The sequence below is a fragment of the Ambystoma mexicanum genome, chromosome 12, assembly GCF_040938575.1.
Source record: "Ambystoma mexicanum isolate Mex_15411 chromosome 12, UKY_AmexF1_1, whole genome shotgun sequence".
NCBI classification, from domain to species: domain Eukaryota; kingdom Metazoa; phylum Chordata; class Amphibia; order Caudata; family Ambystomatidae; genus Ambystoma; species Ambystoma mexicanum.
The window spans coordinates 765223804-765245331 of record NC_090936.1 but is presented as its reverse complement, the minus strand read 5'-3'; the positions used below and the strand labels follow the sequence as shown (position 1 = coordinate 765245331).

The following is a 21528-nucleotide window of genomic DNA, read 5'->3' as shown; positions in this document are numbered from 1 at the left end:
TATAGAAGGCAGTAAGATTAGCATTAAATTGGTGCTTACCCATGGTTAGGAGGCTTGCACCGGGTGCCGTGCTGAACGCAGAGAACAGATGCGGACACGTGACTTTATTGTCAATCGTTGTTATTGTTCCTGGTAGGCTGATGTCCTGAGCGCATGCGCCCATCTGCTGTGACTTAACGGCACCGGGTGCTGCGAAAGTAGCTGGATGCAGCATGTTTCCAAGAGATTGCCGGCGTTCACGTGACTCCTGGGACTGTATGCTGACCGAGGCAGTGAGGCAAGCAGCACGGTGCTGAGTGTTGTTGCGATCGCGACTGTCTGCATACATAGCAGTGGCCCATGCGGGCGGCCGGAGGTACAGAGAGTGACTCTGCAGGTGAGCATGGGGGGCACCAGGCTGAAGGGATGGCCATTTTAAGGCAGGGTAGGTGGTATTGAGATGAGGAGCACTCTGCATGCTTAGGCATGCTTTCCTGCAGTCTAGTGTTGGGTTAACAATGTCACGGCGTTCAACAGGAAGGTGCGATCAGAGGGTTTGGTTCCTAAGGGCTAGAAGGTTGGCGCTCATGGTTATTGCAGAGGGGGTACTTAGGAGACCCTTATCTTCTACGGGGTATGTTAAAGCAGCAACTCGCAGCTCCGAGCTGCAGAGAGCTGCGGAGAGGGGATCTGACCTTTCCTCCCAGCCTTCCCTCTGCGGCTTCGCCTTCTGGCTCACCTCCCCTCCATTTAAGGTAGAAGGGGAGGGGGGGGGAGGTATAGTGACAAATCCTGGCACTTCGATTCAAGTCGAGTGTTTGTTGTTTCTGTGGTTACGGCGGCGGCCATCTTCCTGATCTTGTGGCCGAACTGGAGCCTGACTGGGTCTTTAAGCACTACGGTGCACGGATGTTGCTGGAAACAACTGATTGGGGCCACAGCTGTGTTGATCCTCGCAGCTAAGCTGCAGAGAGGGGATCTAGCCTTTCCTCCTGGCCTTCCCTCAGCGTCTTCACCTCCCGGCTCGCCTCCCCTCCATTTAAGGCAGGAGGGGAAGGGCAGGGGAGGTGTAGTGACGAATCCTGGTGCTTAGATTCAAAAGGAGTGTTTGTTGTTTTTGTGGTTATGGTGGCGGCCATCTTCCTGATCACATGGCAAGAGCTGGAGCCTGACTGGGTCTTAAGCACTGCGGTGCACGGATGTTGCTGGAAACAGCTGATTGGGGCCACAGCTGTGTTGATCCTCGCAGCTGAGCTGCAGAGAGGGGATCTAGCCTTTCCTCCCGGCCTTCGCTCGGCAGCTTCGCCTCCCAGCTCGCCTCCCCTCAATTTAAGGCAGGAGGGGAGGGGCGGAGGAGGTGTAGTGACGAATCCTGGCGCTTCAATTCAAATGGAGTGTTTGTTGTTTCTGTGGTTACGGCGGCCATCTTCCTGATCCTGTGGCCCGAGCTGGAGCCTGGCTGGGTCTTTAAGCACTGCGGTACTTACGTTAGTATCACACAATATTCAAATATACTTCAATGTCTCTCATTCACTTAGTTACTCAATGTTACTTGTTTCAGCTTTCCAATGTCCTGGGAGGATAGCTCAGTAGCAACGTGTTCGCCTTGGAAGCAAGACGACACGAAGGAACACAGGTTCGATACCCGGGTCCGCGCTTAGAAATCTCTGGGTATTTAATAAATAAGCAACTAAGACAAAAATTAAATTAATTATGCAACTAAAAAACAATTTCTTTAACAGTGCCTTGATGCCTGCGGGCAGTGTGAGCACTTTAAAAATTCAAATAAAATAAAATGTGCTTGTAATAGCTTACAGCTCGTTCAGTGTTCAACTATACTTGCTCTGGACTTCCATAGTATTCATAAGAGTTCTTCATTTGTTCAGCACTTATACACGCTTGTTCCTAGCCCCTGGAGTCCCCCAGTATGAGTGTCCCCTTCTTTACACTCACTGGTAGTGTGCGGCAGCTCCTTCAAGCTTCTCTGCTTCGCTTCGCCTTCCTTTTACAGGAGCCACCATGAGATGCGCTGGCAGTCCTGGAACTCTGCAGAGGGTAGCTCTGTTCTTCCCCAGCGGAAGGTACTGAGAGCACCTCCCGCTCTGGTGGAAGCCTGCAGCGGTCGGGAGGCTTCAAAGCCCCACAGCTCCTGCTGTGGACACCTGGCAGGGAGGATGGCAGGGTCTTTGCCTCTCTCACGGCCAGTCTTTGCCCCAGCATCTCTATCTCCCTCCTGCTTGGTACGGCTTCTCTCCAGCTGCTTCTCTTCAGCCTGCACAGCTCTCCCAAGCCACGTCCTTCTCTCCAGGTTGTCTCTCCCCTTGTACTGAGCGATCACAATTCATATTCACCTGGGACTTGTTAAATGCATGCAGGTGTGAGTTCTTAACTTTAACTGCCTGACCATAGTGAAACCTATTAACTGGACATGCCTGGCCATTACAACTGAACTCCTCCAAAGCCCTCTTCCTCGTCTCAGTACCAAAGTGGTGTTTAGGGAGATTTGAATGAATGAAAGTGTGCATACCTCCCAGTTGTTTCCTCCTTGTCCCAGTATTAAGGAGAACTGTCGGTGGGACATTTTGGGTGGAAGAAAGGGAGAAAGACTGATAGTAATCTACAATGTCATGGGGAATAGAGGGTTCACTTTGAAAAGGGAAAGGAGGTACCATGTCTCACCAAAAGACGTCCTTTCCCCAATCCCCAATTTACCTCCACCCAGGTGATCCTCACTCGCATATCTACTCCCAGGGTCGGGATCCAAAAGTGATGGCCTTTCCCTGGCCACCTGAGAGGAGGGCCAAGGGGGAGAAGAAGTGAGGACACGCTCAGGTTCCTCACATAACCATGACATAAATGAGGAAAGACATTCCTGAGCTTGTTTTGCTTGCTTTTAAGCGACCATTTGCAAACTTGGCAAATTCGAATTTCTTCCATACAACCCATCCCAAATGTTGTTGAGGGCCTAGGGAAGTAAGAAGAAGGGATTCATCTGTTTTTTACCTGCACATAGCTTCAACATGCCAAATATCACCATGTAGTGAGTACATTCCAGAAACACCGCTTGGCGCAGAAAACCCCTCTTCTGTCAGTATTTCTCATTGTGTCCCATAGAATACAGTTGAGTACCACAATAAAATGTGCCCATGTGTACACGCAGATCATCCACCTTTTCCTTCTCAAGCCTTCCTGAGCATCTTATCCACACCTCACCTTCATCCCAACTATCTACCAACTTTGCTCATCCCCATCACTACCGAATGCTCTATCATACTACTCATTTGCCTCTTTGACAAGCATAAGCACTTCAATGCCACAAGCAATGGCAGGAGTTACCATACAAATGCAAGATAAGATAAGATAGCATTTTAAGATGACACTGCAAAATGCAAAATGCAATACACACATCTTACTATATCTTCTTAAACTGATCAAACAAGGAGAACAAATTCATTCAGGATTGAGAACTTTAGATTAGCTATGAATACAACGCAACCGTCAGCATAACCATACACCTTAGATAATACAGAACAAGTTTGGTTGTCCTGAAAATGTTGTTCTTATCCAATGCCATCAGCAAGGGATAAGTGTTGTTTCTTCCTAGTCCCACTGCATAGGAAAAACACAACTGAATTCACACCATTCTCCAGTTTCAGAGCTTTTCCAAATTCATACAATGGAATAGAGTTTTGGTGTAAGTGTATGATAAAAACTGCCAGCCTAATCTGTAGCTTTCTTGGCATCAATCCATATGACAGCAAACGAGGGAAGCAATGATGGTGTGATTGGAGCACAGTAAGTAGTTCTCTCATGCTATCAGCTTCAGAGTGCCCTCTCATCAATTCACATTATTCTTTGTGAATTCATGCATGTATAACATTATCCAAACAGACCACAAAAGCCCTTGAAAGGTAAATAATACGTTCATTTAGCAAAGCCATTGGGTTATATCATCCCCTGTACACAGGATATCTTAGATGTCCGCAAAATTCAAGCTTGAATCATAGAGGCTGTTGTGTTAGCCATAAAGACAATCTGATGGAACAAATGTTTAAGCAAGGGCAAATCATTGTCCTCAATAGCATTATATAATGTGACAAGGTTCTCTTCCTGGAACTTTGTCTGGTGACCATGAGCAGGGCGATTCAGGGAGCCCAGTAGCAAGCCAATCTATTTAGTGAAAATTACACTTGTCAAATGCACTTCCAGAACAGAAACAAAACCCAACCAACCGCAGGTACTGGAATTAGGACCAGGGAGAGAGTAAACCCGGATAAATACCCAGTCAGGCCACTTAAGGCCAGGAAGATATTAGAAAACCTGTCAAAGTGCACAGATATTAAAATTGTGCAGGCAAACCACCATCAGGTGGACATCATCTTCCACAAAGCCTTTCTCTCCCAACTGGAAAACGCAGAATTGATTGACAAAATGAAATGAACCACTCCACGGGAGGGATAGCATAGGCAACTCTGTCGAGGAGGGGAAGAGCCTGGGGTAAAAACAAATACCATTAGAGCCCCCAGCACACTTGCCTTCCTACAACAAGTGTAACAGGTCATTCTCAACATAGAAACCTTGTCCAGCCTAATGACCATCAAGGCTATTACAACTTTCTCCAGTCCCCTAAGCCTCATTCCAACCATCAGGGAGTGGTAGAGGCTAGCCAATCCAAGCCCTCAAACCCTCTTGGCTCACAGCTTAAGCCCATCCACTGAGGGGTAGGGGCATGTTGTTATGTAAGCCAGGTAGTCCACTCCAGTGCGGTGGCTCCTGTTTGGAGAAGGCTGGAGAGGGAACAGTTCTGGAGAAGAAATGCTGCAACATCTTTGGTGAAGACTGGACACATGAGACTACTGCAAATGAGAGCTAGTGAGGAAGCAGCAGGAGAGCGTAGAAGGTAACATCTGCAGGGGACAGGAAAGTGATGAGAATTAAGTAAATTAAGTAAAACCAAGAGTGAAGTGGAAGGTGGTAAAAGGTACAGTGGAAACAAGTGAGGAAGTAAAACCAGGAGTATCATGGCAGGAGCATACAAGAGCAGAGGGAAGGAGGGAGGACTTAAAACCTGGAGTGGAGTTTAAGGCAGGAGTAACTTTAATAGACTGAATGAAGGAACTAAGACCCAGATTGGAGGGGAAGGTTGTGACAAAAACTTCGGAAGTGCAGGTGATAGTGTCGTAGCCAAGGCAGGCCCCTTCCCAAGGGTCACCGCGGCCTCAGCCTCAGCATACAACAATAAGGAGACTAGACACCAGACTGATGGATAGACCAGGTTTCTTGTATCAGACAGAAAATCAGCAGCATACAGATACATTATCACCGGATAAGCAGGAAAATACATAAGGACAAGTGGAGCTCTGAAGGGTCCACCCTAAGAGCACATGTTATATAGCATATTATAAGCAAATAATGAATATAGCAATTTCACAATGGTGTGTGGTACTTGGCATGACATTGCAGACATTTGGCAATAACTGTCAACATCTGACTTGTGAAGCACAAACATAAACAAAACATCTGACAATTCATTGGGTTAAAGAAAACCTCCAAGAATAATCTGAGTCCAATTTGGAAAGACTTTCAAAGATGGTCTTGAACAGAGTGTAACTAGTCCTATTGAAAGCTTTCCTAACACTATGTGTTTTGAGTTTGATACTCTTCTTCAGGTGCTATAAACTCAAATCCTATTTGGAAAATAAGGAAACAGGGTTCCTAGATTTCACTTTCTACCAGTGTAACCGGACATCAATCAAGTGTAAGCCACATATGAACATCAGGTTAGTTTCTCGCCTCATTAATAAAACAGTTGTTATTTGCAATTATATGTTAGAGTAGGTGATAAAAGTCTTTGTAAGTTTTGCGGAATGGGTTAACTGATGCCGCTAACGGAGGCGGACCCGTTAACACCATTCCGCAATATTACGAGGTCCCCTCGTGGGACCCGATATGGACGTGTGGTCTTAACAGACGTCCATAGCGGGTCCCACGAGGGGACCAGGGAGCTAACAATGGGCCGGTCGTAATCGGCCCGTTGTTAGCTCAAACACCCATTCCCATTGAGCCCCTATGGGGGCTCAAATGGGAATGGGCAAGGTCTGGGCCCGGGTTCCCAGTAGGAGGAATTCCTGGGCCCTCCAAACTCGGAATGGCCCAGTAATTCCCCATTCACGGAACCCGGACACGATATTGGAGGCAGCCATGGCTCCAATAGCGCCATGGCTACCTCCAAAGTCATAATGAGGCCCCTTGACTTGAAAGTAAAACGCGTAGTGTTAGGAAAGCTTTCAACAGGACTACTTACACTCAATTCAAGACTCAGATTATTCTTAGAGGTTCTCTTTAACCCAATGAATTGTCAGATGTTTTGTTTATGTTAATTAGTTACATGTATTGATGAATTATGTGATTTATCTTGTAATATTATTTTGCATCATGTCGAACATTGGAAAATTGCAATATTTGAATGAGTGATTACCTGTGATTGATTCTTCAACACAGAGATCATTAATTAAATGGATTATATCTTTGCATGTACTATACAAATTGTCCATTAATTTTGTCTTTAAAAATGTATTGAGGGATCTTTCTCCATATGAGTGCGCTGCTATTTGTCTGATTAATTTCAGATGAAGCTTCACACTGGGCTTCATTTCGAGTCTGGTGGTAAGCCTGCCGGTGATATCAGCGGCTTGCCACCAGACTCAAAAATAATTACCGGCACCTGACTTCCCGGTAACACTGGGGTATTCCAACCCTGGCGGCTGGAAAGTCAGGCGCCGGTAATTCTGTAAGTCCCCATTCCCATGGAGTTCCAGGAATGGGGACCACAGAAGCCCCGGCACCGTTTATAACAGTGCCAGTGCTTCTGTGAAACTCTGCGTGCACCCGCAGAGTCGTAGTGTGCCGGTCTGGAAACAACTGTACCGGTAGGCTTACCAGCACCATTGTTTCTGGACCGGCACACTCATAATGAGGCCCACTGTTTGTTAACATCGGACTTGTGACCTTGTGACCATGCCTTGGGGGTACATGGGATGGGTACATTGTGTTGAAATATGGATAAGCAGCATTCACAGAAACACTACTGATATCTACCATTTATGGTGCTAATGCAACACTTGTAGAGAGAAAACGGAAGACCCGGTCCGACGTGTCACTTTACATTGTTACAGGGTCTGGTAGAGTTTGGGCATGTCAGAGGAGGTGAGTGCAGAGGGAGGCCTCAGGCAAAGGCACAATAGAGGATCTGAGGCCTAAACGTATGAGAGAGCATAATGTAGCTTAACATAGCATAACAATCCTGCCAGATCAATAGCCAAGAGGTAGAAGTTTGTTGAGGAGTGGGTTAGACTAGAGGCAAAGACGGCTGTAAGATCAAGAGAAAATGAAGAGGCTGGATAAACAGGCCATGGTTGTAGAAGAGGGGACAGTGAAGGATCAGCAGGAGGAGGATGTAGGTGAAAGAGAGGAAACTGGGGATGAGAGTGCTTCAGAAGTGGAGAATGACAAGGCGGGCCAGAGGTTAACAAGAAGTGTAACACAAATAAAGCACTACAGAAAAAAACAAGGGATTTATCAAGGTCTCAAAAAGAGCATTGGAGCGCCGAAAGGAAGTTCCTCAGCTAGAGGTAGGATGTTTCACAGGGCCAGATCAGGATCCAGTCAGATCTATCTGGTTGGAGGAGGTTCCAGTGGGGGAAAGGGAGCCTAGTGATAGTTGAGAGAGGAGTTAGGAAGAACAGAACCAGGAAGGAACGCAAGTAAAGATTGGTCCTTCTGCCTCTCTCATGGCTGACCACGATGACCTCTGCAGGACAATCATGAGGATTCTGCAGACATCAAGGACTGCCTTAGTCCTGGGTATGGGACCAAAGACAGCTCTCACCAAGCATAAGATGGGCTAAGGACATCCTGCGGTCGATATCATTAGAGATGAGTAAGGTAAACCCTCTGGGACTTTTGAAAGGTGTCTTCTGACACTTGAAATCCTGACCACTCGCCCTGAGAAAAGTAGAGACTGCATAAGAGACACGTGTAAAAGAATCAATCCTTCATGTTTTTATTTCTTTAAGCAAGATCCTGTTTATATTTCGATTGGTGCATCCATGTATACACCTTATCTTGGCATACTTGCATACTTCTTGGTCCCAAATGTCCAATCTGTGATAATAATTCCACAGGGAGTTCATCTGACCACATCATTTTGTTACAGCTCCCCCTTAATCATCCATGGACAACCTCAGATTGCTCTATATGTCTGCATGGCAGAACTCTTTGTTGTCACGTCTGGATCGCAAGCTGACAATGGAGAATAAAGACCCTGACTTTTCTGATGTCCATAACATAGAGGAAGTCAAAAATTCTTCATAATATTATCTAAAACATTCTGAAATGTCATAATTGTACACTATCATATGCCCTTCTCTGTGACTTTGATAGACGATGAATGGAGACATTCCCCTTTTTAATTATACTTGCTAACATTTTGCCTACTGTTCCACCACGTACCCATGATGCTTTGTACATGATAAACCCACTTGCTGTGCCATTTGTATGGGCAGATGATCTAGGTGATCACTTGTCTCTTGTAGGGCATGTCAGGTTTTGTGGTCCTCTGACAACTTAAATATTTCCTTTTTTACAATCATGTGTTATTTTATTCTCTTGTGACAATTCCTCAATAATGTCCTATTGAGCTGTGGCTCTAAGGACACGCCTGGATGTAAAAACGATGCATCCATAGAGTCTGAATTTTCTGTAATATAAAATTATCGCACCTTTGGAATTTGGTAAATGCCCTATCCGTGCTTACTGTTAACCTTTGCTTTTACAAAAGTTATATCCAGAATAGCTACTGTGAGATCAGAAATTACAATGTTCAAAATCAAGGGAGATGCCAAGTAGTTTAACAGAAATCGGGAAAAAGGACATTTGGTAAAGGCGTACATTCTGTGATGGGATGCAGGTATGTATACTCCCTTTCTTGTTAGTGCAAAGACGTGGTTAAGTGGCATTAAGTATTTGCATCACAGATGATTGATCAAGTGAATCATAAAGAGCAAAGTTACAATTGGTTAATTAAATAGTATTGTAGGCATGTACATTCAGAGCACAGCAGCAGGGTTCTTTGTGATAATCTCGAATATTAAAGGCAATACAACACAAAGACCGAATTTTTTCGGCCGATTTGTTGCTGCCTTTCTAAATACATAAATTTCTCCCCACCTGCCCTTTGTAATCAGGGGTTTCACCCTAAATCCACCTGTAACCTCTACCCATCACCAATCCCGGGGCACATACAAATACCCACACTCGGACACACACCTTTTCCCCAGCCCCCCACCTCACATACAAATACACACAAACAAACACAGACACACTTCTCCCCAGCCCCGCCTAACTCCAAACACTGTCCCCTTTCATACGCACTGCACACTAACAAACACCAGAAATGTGTCTTCCCCTGCCCGTCTCGGTAAGCCTTTCAGCCCCTGTGGGGACTCGTGTGCGCCAAGGCTGTAATAGTTAAGATTTAGAAAGACCGCTCTGAGCTCAGAGCAGTCTTGCTAGATGGGTCTTTTTCAATTTCTGGAAAATGAAAAAGATATTTTCACTTAATACCCAGCAGCAGAGGTTGATCTGGACATCGGAATGGGCATTTGTAATGACTATTCATTCAATTAGATTGGTCTTAAAAGTCAATTGCAGGTGGGTCTATAGTTTGACAGGTCAGATCACGATGAGCCTTGGATTGTGTTAGTTTTAAGTACATGGCAATAGGCATGTTCCTGATGTGGGGAGTTATCCCACTCTTCAGTATGACTTTCCTGAGATTGGTGAGGCCAATGGTGAGCATAGACATCATTTATTTGAATAGAAGGGTTGAGCACAGTGAATCTGGTGCTTTAAATACTTTAATCTTGTGAACACTTTTTCTGAGTTCATTGCAGTTAAGGTTAGTGAATTCTGAGAAAGACTGTAAAGTGGTAGTCTCCATGTTAACTAAATAGGGAGACTTGGATGAGTAGTTGGTTGATTTTTTGTATGATGTGTATGATGCGGGCTTGTGAAAAGTGAGACAAGTTATCAGCTAATGTTTGTGATGATTGAGCATAATATATGCCTATGCAAGATTTTGTGAGTTGTATGTAAACTTGAAAGAGCTCAGTTGATTTTCTATGGGCATTCTGAATTTCCAGATATAAACATGATTTCTGTCCACCATGTTCTTGCCTGGCAACTGAGTGAGTGGATATGGTATATCATTTTGAGATGTACACCATTGAATTGTCTAACCCACCTTTGAGTTCAAAAAGGTGGCCTCAAATAATGTAATACAAGCTTTTTTGGTTATTATGTATTTGCTGGGTAACATAACATAACATAACAGAACCAGTGGTATTAGAGGTGGTGCAGGGTCTTGTAAGTAAGACTGCCTTCATGGTCAGAGATTGATGAATCAGCTTTCCTTGTTCATTGAAAAAGGTAGAACAGTATTCTTCTCAGGTATGAAAGACACCAGTCCCTCAGGGCTGCAAAAGTGGTCTCCATGGTGGGTAGTGACCATAGATAATTTACCCAGGACCCGTTTTTGTCTGCCCAGAAGATTGCAACATGCAGAAACTCAACTGAAGGAGTCATGGGAGAATAAATGGCATTGAGTGTATGGACCAAAATACGAGTCAGCCTTTAAAACACTGGGAGAAACCAAGACTCAACATGGTCTATTAAAATCATTTCATTATTGTGTTGTTGGTGTGCCAGCCCAGATACTAAGCTAAATGATTTTAATAACTGTTTGATCAGTGATTGTTATCGATTACATTATTTCTAAGTCATTCTGTGACTATGCGGTGTTATATCCTGAAACTCTAAGTTCTAATAATCCTGAATGAGGTATTTGCAATCAGAAGACATTTGATCTTTTATTGCTGAAAGGGTTTGTCGTTGGACTGTTGATAATATTGCATTAGATTTTTGTTGGGTACATCCATGAGATTCTCCATGCCTGGCTCATTCGGAAGATTTAATACATTTTGCAACCATTTGATGCTTAAGCCTTTAGAAGAATGGTGGAATTAGAATTGATCATTTTCGCGGAAAGCTAGCAATTGCCAAAATCAATAAATATGGTTCCCACATGGAACATTTCACCAACACCTATGCAAAATCATGTGAGGTACAGGTGTGATGATCAAAGATAAGGATTCTTTTTTCATAGCTATTGTTTGTTTCAAAAGTTAGTGGTTTATTACATATTAATGTACATTTTGTCCAAATGTGGAGAAAACGTACTAGTATATATAATACAAAGTATCTAAATAATGCAAATACAATTCCCTCTTAGAACCATACAAATAAACATCACAAATTGATAATTTCCTTTTTTTTCTCCATTGTGCAGGATAACAACATTCAAGAGCTACATGAAGATACCTTTTGCAATGTAAACGATGTGTCATATGCCCGCAGAGCACTAGAAGACATCAGACTGGATGGGAATCCTATCAATTTGAGCAACACCCCTCAAGCTTTTATGTGTCTACCTCGCTTACCAATTGGTAGACTTGTTTAACTGTGGGAAACAGTCATCAAATCTGTACAAAAAAGTATGTTTGTAAACATAAACACCAATCACTGCTACTTATGTCATAATACTTGCTTATTTGAAAGCTTAATTATATGTAATTGTTGCCTCAATGAATCCTTTTAAAAGAGCGGCATGAGAAGTGTCTGTTTGAATAATTAAAGAAAATGTCATGATAGATGTGGTTTGTTGATTTACTGAATGTATTTCTATACAATAATAAATAATTTAATGCACAGAAACGCTTAAATACTCAACATTATGAAGCTTTATATTAAAGCAGAAATACACCAAAAGACTTGATTACTCAAAAGTGTATATTGTTATCTCTTTTTTGCTTTTATTCTAGGTCACTATTTCATCTTTTCAGAACAATTCCGCAGTTCCAATAGTTTTGATTAAATATAGAGTGTGCAGATTCTCTAAACCTCTGAAACCTAAACATTGCCTAATCTTCAAAAATATACATGGTTATCTATATTTGGATGTGCCAAGTTAGACCTTGTATATTGGGCCTCATTATGAGTTTGACGCTGCAGGTAAATGCAGTGGTATAGTGGTAGAGATTCTATTACCTCCACTTTACCCCCACTTTACAACCACTTTACCACACCACCAATCTCCTAGCAAATAACAAGCAGTAAACCCTCCACTTCACCCCCAAAAATCATTGCATTTATCACAGTGGAATTACTGCTTAGGATAAAACGGACAAAACTTCAATGCACACTAACGAGATTGTTACCACGCTTGTAATCCTTCAGTAAATCGGTGGGAGGGAGTGGCATGATGTTAAATGAGTTTGGCAGCAATTTGAAATGACGGCCAAACAAATAATGAGGCCATTGTCTTTTATGAGACTAACAGAATAACCAACAATATTTAAAATCCCATGTCATCAAGGCTGCAGGATACAGACACAGTGTATTTTGTGTTGATATGTTATTTTGACTAATGACTAACTAATGATCTGTATGCTCTTCACAAAAGTATGGACATGTAGGGACTGATCCACAATAAAATGCACTGGAGCAAATCAAGAGATGCCTGAAATATCTCTAAGGTCCCCATGCACAGGACTTTGTGAATCACGTTTGCACGTGAGCATATCAAACATACTCCAGTCATCTCCAGATGCATTCCAATTTTAGGTTTAATGAATCAGGCACAGGGTGGGAGGTGCAAATCCAAGATGCTGACATCTCATAATATGATACAGTGAACATCTTGTAAATCATGACCTTTTTAGTCCCTTGAATTTACAACAAAAGTTACAAATTAAGAATGTTCATAGAAAATGTGTATTCTATGTGTATGACCAACTGATATGGCATGACTTTGTTGTCTCTATTCTTTCAAATCTTTATTATTGGGTATTTGAGAAATATGCAAATCTGTTCATTAAAAAAAATTCTTCCACAAACCATTGATCCATATGGTATGACACTGAATCAAGGGCTGAACGTTATTACACACCACAAATAAATATACGTAAAATACTTATCTGTGCCTTTTTATTTGCAGCTGTGTGTTATAATCTTTTAGAATTCCACCTTTTAATGATGCACACACTCACAGACACCCACTTTCATATGTATGCATGTGTTACCACTCACAAACCCATACTTGCTACTGATATATATTTTTGACAGTACAGAAAAACCTTTAGTTCCCTCTACTTCATTATAAATCTTCGAAATAGTATAAATGTTACAAATAGTGATTGAAACACTATGTTTATTAGAAGAGAATTACCTATTTCACACTTTGTCAGTTATAGTACAACTTAAACAGAAACCTATTTTTTGGTCATGAAATTTGATTACATATTAGGGTGACATAAATGTAAATATGTGATAGGATGATGTATGGAAGGTAGAAACACTATTTCCTGTATAATAGATCCCCTCGATTGCTTTTATGGTGTGCAAAATGAGCGTATATGATTGGTAATAGGAACTCTGCTTGTTTGATTAAATTTGATCTGCTGGTTTTAATTGCACTTAGAGTATGTGGGTGAAAAACTGCATTAATATAGACAGGAAAAAGACTTCATTTAAATAGAGTGTCTGCTAAATGAAATTGCCATTCAGATCAGTTACAAGCAACCAATTGCTACTTATTTATAAATGGTTCTATTACATGATGATGAGCAAGATCTTCCTAGCAGAACATTTTGAATCATGACTGTGGGAGTTAATCACCTTTAAGATCTGATTAATTATTCCTCTTAGAGTAAGGAACAATGCCAATATCTGTTCTTCCTCTTTTTCTTGAAATATGAAGGTTTGATTGTCTGTTAGGTGTTACTTTAACCTGCCAGACACCAGCAAGAAAAAATCTCAGATTGCCTGCTGGGCTGTCAGAAGTGAGAAGGCTCAGAGAGAACTGTGTGCACGTTGAATGTCATGGACGTGCATATGAAGTGGAATAGGGAGTGTGTACACAAGGGAAGAGGAATAGGAAGTGTAGGCGATCCCCAAAAATGCCATATGTGCTTGACCTAATACAGTGGTCTGTAACCTGCAGCTCTCCCAATGTTTTGCCATGACTACTCAGCATTGACTGTGCTGGCGAGGGCTGATGGAAGTTGTAGTCCAAAACATCTAGGGAGCCAAAGGTTGGAGACCCTTGACCTAACCAAGATGCTGTGGTAATAGGGGTGGAATTGACATAATTGACTATATCCCTGTATGTAGCGTTATAGTGGTATTTGGTGCAAGTATTCAGCTACACGACACAGGTGAAAGTGCACTATAAACACAATAGTTTGTAGTCTTTGTTCCTATGTCTCATATTGATTTTACTTTGCTGTGCTCCATGTACAATCTAAAAACAATTAATCAAGAAAAATTCCATAGACCAATATTTTGGAATGTATAGCAGGCAAAGAACACATAATAGCCTATCTCAATGGCAGTACAGAGTTATGGGAACTTATAGGCTTAGTGGTTGCTATTCTTCAAACTGATTTACACCAGAGTAATAGCTATACAGTCTATACAAGCAAAATTGTTCCTTCCTAGCAAGAAGCCCTTCAGTATCTCTAGTGTCATTTCCTTTAGCTTTGTTAATAACCATTTGATGTCATTTTCACAGTGGCCCACTGTACTGAAGTGTTCTACTAATGGTGCAGCAATGGTTTTGGTCCTTATTTTCATATACATATATCTTACTGTAGGGACACAGCATGACATAAATAAGATTAGTACTTTTGCACGTACTGTCAAATTACATCTCTTGGTGATTAAGTTAAAAGTAGCTTTTGATCATAGTAAATTTGCATATAACACAACTTCCGCACGGATAGTGTCCCCTGACTGGAGGCAGTCCCACATATGTTCTCAAATTGGCCTGGGGTATGACTTTAGACATGTTGGCTAATACCAGATGTTGCTTGAAATGTGTTCATTTTTTAAATGCAAAGAGAGGGTGCTTCTATCGCAGAGAAATTTAGTTGTAGGAAAGGTCAATTTTTTTAAATCAATTTTTCAGGGCTTTACTGTGCTGGCTGAATGTGGTAACTCATGCAGTACTAGTCAGTTCCTTCTTTCCTGTGGACTTTTCCAAGAGATTAATTCTGTCCAGGTTGCTTGCTCTTTTTTTGTACATTTTGAGAACATGTCTGGGGTAGCGCCTATCACTGAAGCTGGTAAATGCAATGTCTGCTTATATTTTAAAAACCTGCCCTAAGGTGAAATGTCTCCTAACACACAGGAATTGTCCAAACAGTATGTTGTCTCTGAGAGCTTTACGGTGGTAGCTTTGGTGACCAAATCCGAAAGGTATATGCTTTCATTGTTTTTGGCCATTGAGAATCCTAAATTAGAATTTAGATTATTAATCCAATTAAAAAATGCATCAATATTGGGCTGTCTAGTATCCCAAACAATCATGATATCATCTATATGTCTCTTATATAGACATATAGCAGTATGGTAGTGATTGGTCAGATTAAGGATAAAACGCTCTTCAAATGTGGCCGTGTACGGTGTGGCCAAATAGGGGGCAAAAGAAGCCCCCATTGCCTTTCCTTTTATATGTACAAAAATTGACTTCGAAAATGAAAAACATTTTTGTTTAATGTCACTTGCAGGAGTTCCCAAAAATAATTCAGTGGGCACATCATGTGGATCTATTCTTTCATTGATTAACAGCCTGATTCATGGAATTATTTGCATGAAAAAGGCAGATTTGCATGCCTTTCTGCCCGAAAATCCCTGTGTGAAGTATAGGGCTTTTCGGGCCGAAAGTCACGCAAATCTGAGTTTTTCACGCAAATAATTCCATGAATCAGGCTGATAATCTCTACACACTTGCACTGCTTCTCTCTGTGGTATGTTGGAGTAGAGAGATTCCATATCCAGGGTGACCAGGAGATGATGGTCTGATTCAAAGGGGAGCTTGATCTTGGCTGCCAGGGGTTCAAGAAAATAATCAATACATTAATCAAAAAAATAATCAATACATTTGCCCACAGTAGGGTGCTGCATAAAGAAACAATGGGTCTGCCAGGAGTTTTTATTTCTTCATTTCTGTCCATTTTGGGCAAGATGTAGGAAAAGGGGGGTTCTGGGGTTCACAGGGTTGAGAAAATCGAATTCTTTGGCAGTGTGGAGGCCAGCATTCAACCCTGACTTAGTAATGTTGGCCATGGAGGTTTGAATGATGAGGGCGGGGTCTCCCTGAAGGCACCCATAAGTATCTGCTAAATTCATTATGTTGAGGGCTTCATCTTCATAGAATGTACTGTTCATGATGACCACCCCTTCCCCTTATCCGCACTTATGATGACAACACTGGTGTCATTCTGGTGTCATTCTGTAGAGATCCAAGGATATCCTTACATCTGTCACATTTTATATTGCTAGTGGATTGTGCAATATTCTATTTGGTTTCTGAGCCTGCTTTTGACAATTATTTGGTTAAAATAAGTATGTTGTTGGAAGCCTTGGGGTGGGATTTTTCAGAAAATATTTCTTATCCTCTTTTCTACTTTGTGAATGGGTTAGAAGTTTCTAGAATGATTTCACAGGCCATCAGTTTGAGGATGACCATAACCATTAATTATGATGTCAACACAACAGAAAAATAATAGTTAAACTGAACACCACTGGTATTTTACACAAAACACATATACACATCTCAGATAGAAAATACTACACCAGACTAAAAGAGGACCCAGTAAATACATACATTAAAATAAATCTCCACAGAAAAAAGAAAAACAAATAATGTTTCTCATGTATGGTAATATGAACTGTGACAAATCACAGGGTATGGCTACTGCCTCTATGGGGGAAGCCCCTTCCCATGGGGCCATGGAGGTGAGGCCACTACCCAAATAGTCCCAAGGGGATGGTACTTGGTGGGTGGATCACATGGGAAGGGAATCCCATCATGGCACCAGTGTTGATGGCCCTGGGAAAATGTGGTATTCACTTAACCATTTGCTGACCCCACTCTCATCATACCCCACTCAGGCCTCCTGGTCACCCATACCTCTATTTGTTATAGTAGAGTGGAGCGCCTCATAAACAATACTGAGATGAGGAAGAGGGAGACTTACCCAAGCCAAGTTAGAACAAGGAGGAAAAAGCCTACTGCCAACAGAACACACAGGGTACAGTTTTTAAGAGGCAGCTGCAATCCAAAATAGGGAAGACAGACTGAACACAGTGTCAAGCCAGCCCTTCAGGAACACACAACGGGACTCCTGTTCTGAGGCAGGAGACATGACTTTCCAAGAGGTCCAAGCAAGGTGGACCTGGCGGATGGCCGAGACAAAGAAGCCCAACTGGCAAAAGCAGAACAGGGACAAAAGCAGCCAGAGATGTGAGGGAGAGCCTGAAGCTGCAGAGCCATGAGAGACAGAGCTAAGTGTGGTAGCAATACAGAAGCTCTGCTCCACCTCCAGAAGAGACCAGAGGCTGCCCTGAGACTTCCCAAAGGTAGGGAAAGGGTTGGACTATTTACTGGGGCACTGAGGGAGCTGAATGAATTGAAAAGCATCATAGATATATCCCAAAGATCAAAAGGGGATGACAGAAAAATTATACAATTTGGTATGCACTTTGTCAATCACATAATTGCATCCCGAACAGCAAAAGGGGATAACAGAGGAATTATACAAGCTGTTATGAACATTGGGAATTAACCTTTTATGGGATAGTACCTGGCAGGAAAGTATTCCAGGTCTGTCCAAATGAGCAACAGGTAAAGCAGGAACAGGGATACCACCAAAGCCAAAGAACAGGGTCTGAGACCCATATGATTATGGGGAAGCCCTAATACTGTACAGTAGGCCTATCAGTAAAATATATAGGTGTCAAATATCCACATCAGTGTGAAGATACCTATAACTAGTAGGCTGGAGCACAGAGGAAGTCAGGGAGACACTGAGAAGTTAAAAAATATACAACAAGGCAAAGTAATATAATAAAGTGGGCAGGTCATTGAACTGAATTCAATACACCATTGATGATCACAGAATTGACTCATTTGTCAAAGTCTATGGTTACATCTGGCAGGTTAGTGAACCAAGCCAGATTAGAGTGGAGAACTGCATTTTTGTTTCACAGATGGAGGAAGAGGATTTTGCCAGAAGGTTTGGTGAATAGCGTTGTGTTTACGAGTTGAAGGAAGAAACACGGAAGAGGTTCCCTCCAGGAGATTGGGGAACTGTGTTTTCTTTATATTGGTATGAACATTCAAGCAGTGGAAATTGGAACTACATATTCTTTTACAAAAACCGTTTCCTTGGAGTCTACATCCAGAATGAGATGGGTGCGTTAGTTTGAAACTGTAAGGGACGGAAATAGGTTTAGACACAGGATGGCAGACACTTTACTTTACGGACATCCTGACCAGGTCCTTGATATTTTTGTTGAGGTAGGGAAACCTCTCATAGTAAGTAGGGCAAGATAGGTTTTTCTTTTCCTTTATGGTTATAATAAAAGTCTATAACAACCAATATGCCACCATTACACAACCTACATTGGAGTATTCTTGTAACTTTTTTCGGAGCCATCGTTATTTTCCTTGAAGTGATTGGCCTTGTTTCTCACCCTGCACTGTTCCTTTTGTGTAATTGTACTCTAAATATGTCTAGGATGCCTGAGGATTGGTCAGGTTTAGGGTGGCCTAGAGACCTACAGGTTTTACTTGTGGCAGAAGGAAATTGTTCTATGTGATATTTCCGCATTTTGTAGGCCGAACAGAAAAAAAGACATATTTATTTTGGATGATTGTTTGTGGCTTCCAACATGCCAAAATATCACACTCTGAATCTCCCCATACCCTGGGAAGGAGATTCTGCCACCACACCACACCCACCCCCAACCGCTTCTGTGCCTGTGAGATTTCTATGAAATTGGGGTCTTCACCCCATCAAGCTCCCCCTTTCATTTCCTGCTGCCCTCGTTCCCAGCCCAGCATATTTCCTCTCAACCTCCACCACTCACACACGTGAACACACTTTGTGTGCACATTTCAGTCCCTGCATGCACTCATGGGTGGCAGGGGCATGACAGTTTGTTTTAGAAGCTTTCTTTATTTTTTTCTTTAATTTACATTTTTTTTTATTTAGTATGTAGTTTATTTCAAAATGTTGCTATACTAATACATCCATAACAATTTACACTTTTGCTATACCAATCCGTCCATAACAATTGAAGGCTTACCTAGTTAAACATCCCCCCAATTAAAAGAAAAAGAGGAAAAATAGGAGAGAAAGAAGAAACCAAAATTGTCAATTAATAAAACAGCACTAGTGAGGGGATTATAACCCAATTAAGGTAACATAACATCACTAAGTAGTTTTCGATCAATTATATGGCTTTGATAACTTCACTTTGACCAATTGTCTCTGGTAGCCCTGTTAGGCCTCCTCATGAGCGAAAAAATGTAATTAGGTCTATCCTGGAAATTTAAGCCACTTGGTGTGTCCATCTGACTTTCCGTTTTATCTTATTCTCATTGTAATTTCGTTTACCCTCTGAGTTTTTGCTTGAAAATTAACTGTTCCATAGAGACACTCCCACCATGCAACTGCATCTATTCCAAAATATCTCTTTATATATTTTCTTCAGTTGTTCTAAAAATGCAAATTTCACTCTGTACCAAAGAAAATAGGGGAGTCACCCAACTGTGTGGATGTAGAGACTGTTGTTCATTGAGTGTGCCATAAGAAGTTGGGGGATGCTTATTGTGTAATGCCCTCCTACCATCAGGGTCAGTGGCACCTTCCTTAGAAGACAGCTTTGTATGCTGCTTAGTGAAGGTATGTTGTTCTGAGTGGTGTGAGAAACCTGAAGGTGCCTCACCCGCTAGTCCCTGGAAATCTATCATCCACGTGGCCAGGACACGGCCATCGCTTTTGGATCCAGTTCCTGGGGTTGGACAAGTGCGGGAGGATAACCTGGATGAGGGCTCTTCAGGGAGTGAAAGTGAGACACTGGACAGCGAGACGTGGTATACCAATCCCTGTAACACCTTTTCCCCATCCAACCGGGTAGGATGAACTCAACCCCCCCACCCTTTTGCTGACATGAACACTGTCTCATGGACAGCTCATTGTGAGAGAAAACTAACACCCGAGCTGTATACCTGACATGTCCAGCCTAATGGTCAGGCAGAGTCAGGCAATTACAGATAATTACACACACCTGATTTCCATCACACTTCCCTACACGGATAACAGGCAGAGCACGAAAGCATACTCTGAGCAATGCAAAGCACACGAGGAAGCTGCAGTTCCAAGATGGCAGTTTAATATGTGAAGAAAGACGGCAAGACCATGGAGGGTTGCAAGGTGGGAAGTGCCCTTGACCTTTTCAGAAAAAGACTGTTACTTTCAAGAGCCTTCGAGAATAAGAAACATAAGACCTGGAATTAAAGCTGAAGACACCTATGTTGTGTGTCGGAGGTACAAGGGACTCTCCTGCGTTGGTAGCCAAGGTGGGGAGAAACATTTGCCGCTGTGGTACTGTCCTTGGCTCCTAGAACAAAGCAGCCTCAGTTAATTCAGCACAGCCAGTGAGTAGGGGAGACTGATACCAGACCGGGCTGTGTTAGTGCCAAGGTTACAAGTGGCAACATTGTATAGAGAAATCTGAAGGAGAACAGTGTGTGAAACGTATGTGACGAGCGACGTAAATAATTAAACAGCAGATGAGGGACTGAACGTTGAAACCAAGACAGATACCATAAACAGAGTCGTCCGGCATCACGTGGGTGCTCATTCGAAGGTCTCTGCCAGGTATCCAACTGAAAGATGTTGTAAAATGCAATTGTGAAATCGAAGTGGTCCTGCAACGTCTCAAGCTAAATCCTGTGGACATTCGAAAGTCTTCTATAATTAATACTCAAGGAAATTGGTCTGAGCCTGGCTGAGGGAGATTAATTGTATAAAAGGGAATCTGAGCCCAGAAGAAGGGGATCCAATGTGTTGAACAATGTATAGAAGGATCTGAGCCCGGCTGAGGGGGATCCGGGTTGAAGCATGAGTCACCCGAGAAAGAATAATCTATGAACATTGTATAACGGGATCTGAGCCTGTCTGCGGGGGATCCAGGGTGAAGAGTCTATCGCCTGAATTGAATGCTTCTAGAAGGACAATAACTTTTCATTTGTTTTGATGGATAAGGCTCTCAGAATCAAGAGACTTTGATAGGTAAAAGGGACTTGGGCAGAGAAGGCCCTGATGCTAGTGGTTGAATTGTATCCTCGTGCCAAAGAAGCCAGAGATTGTGCTACGCTCAAGTGAACCCCACTGTCCCATGCTGAAATCATGGGGAAGGGAGGCCAACGGCCTGAGCATCCTGACATATCATTTTGTGAACACTTCTCTCTATTTCATAAACACTACCCCCACGCTATTTGTAGTTAGAGGTCATGATTGGCAATAGTTATTTTTGGTATAGGCCCGTTTTTGTTGGTCAAGACACCACTAGGACTGC

The 21528-nt window shown here is 42.4% G+C and overlaps 1 protein-coding gene across 3 annotated transcripts in view; it reads left to right on the top strand.

Annotated features, from left to right (window-relative positions):
* The window catches only part of EPYC (epiphycan), a 199616-nt gene extending 186544 nt beyond the window's left edge, over positions 1 to 13072 (top strand). For all 3 annotated transcript variants that reach the window (XM_069629262.1, XM_069629261.1, XM_069629263.1), the window contains exon 7: positions 11387 to 13072. In XM_069629262.1, coding sequence (XP_069485363.1) covers positions 11387 to 11557 — 171 coding nt within the window. In that variant the 3' untranslated portion in view covers positions 11558 to 13072. The remainder of the gene's footprint in view (positions 1 to 11386) is intronic.
* The last annotated feature ends 8456 nt before the right edge of the window (positions 13073 to 21528 follow it).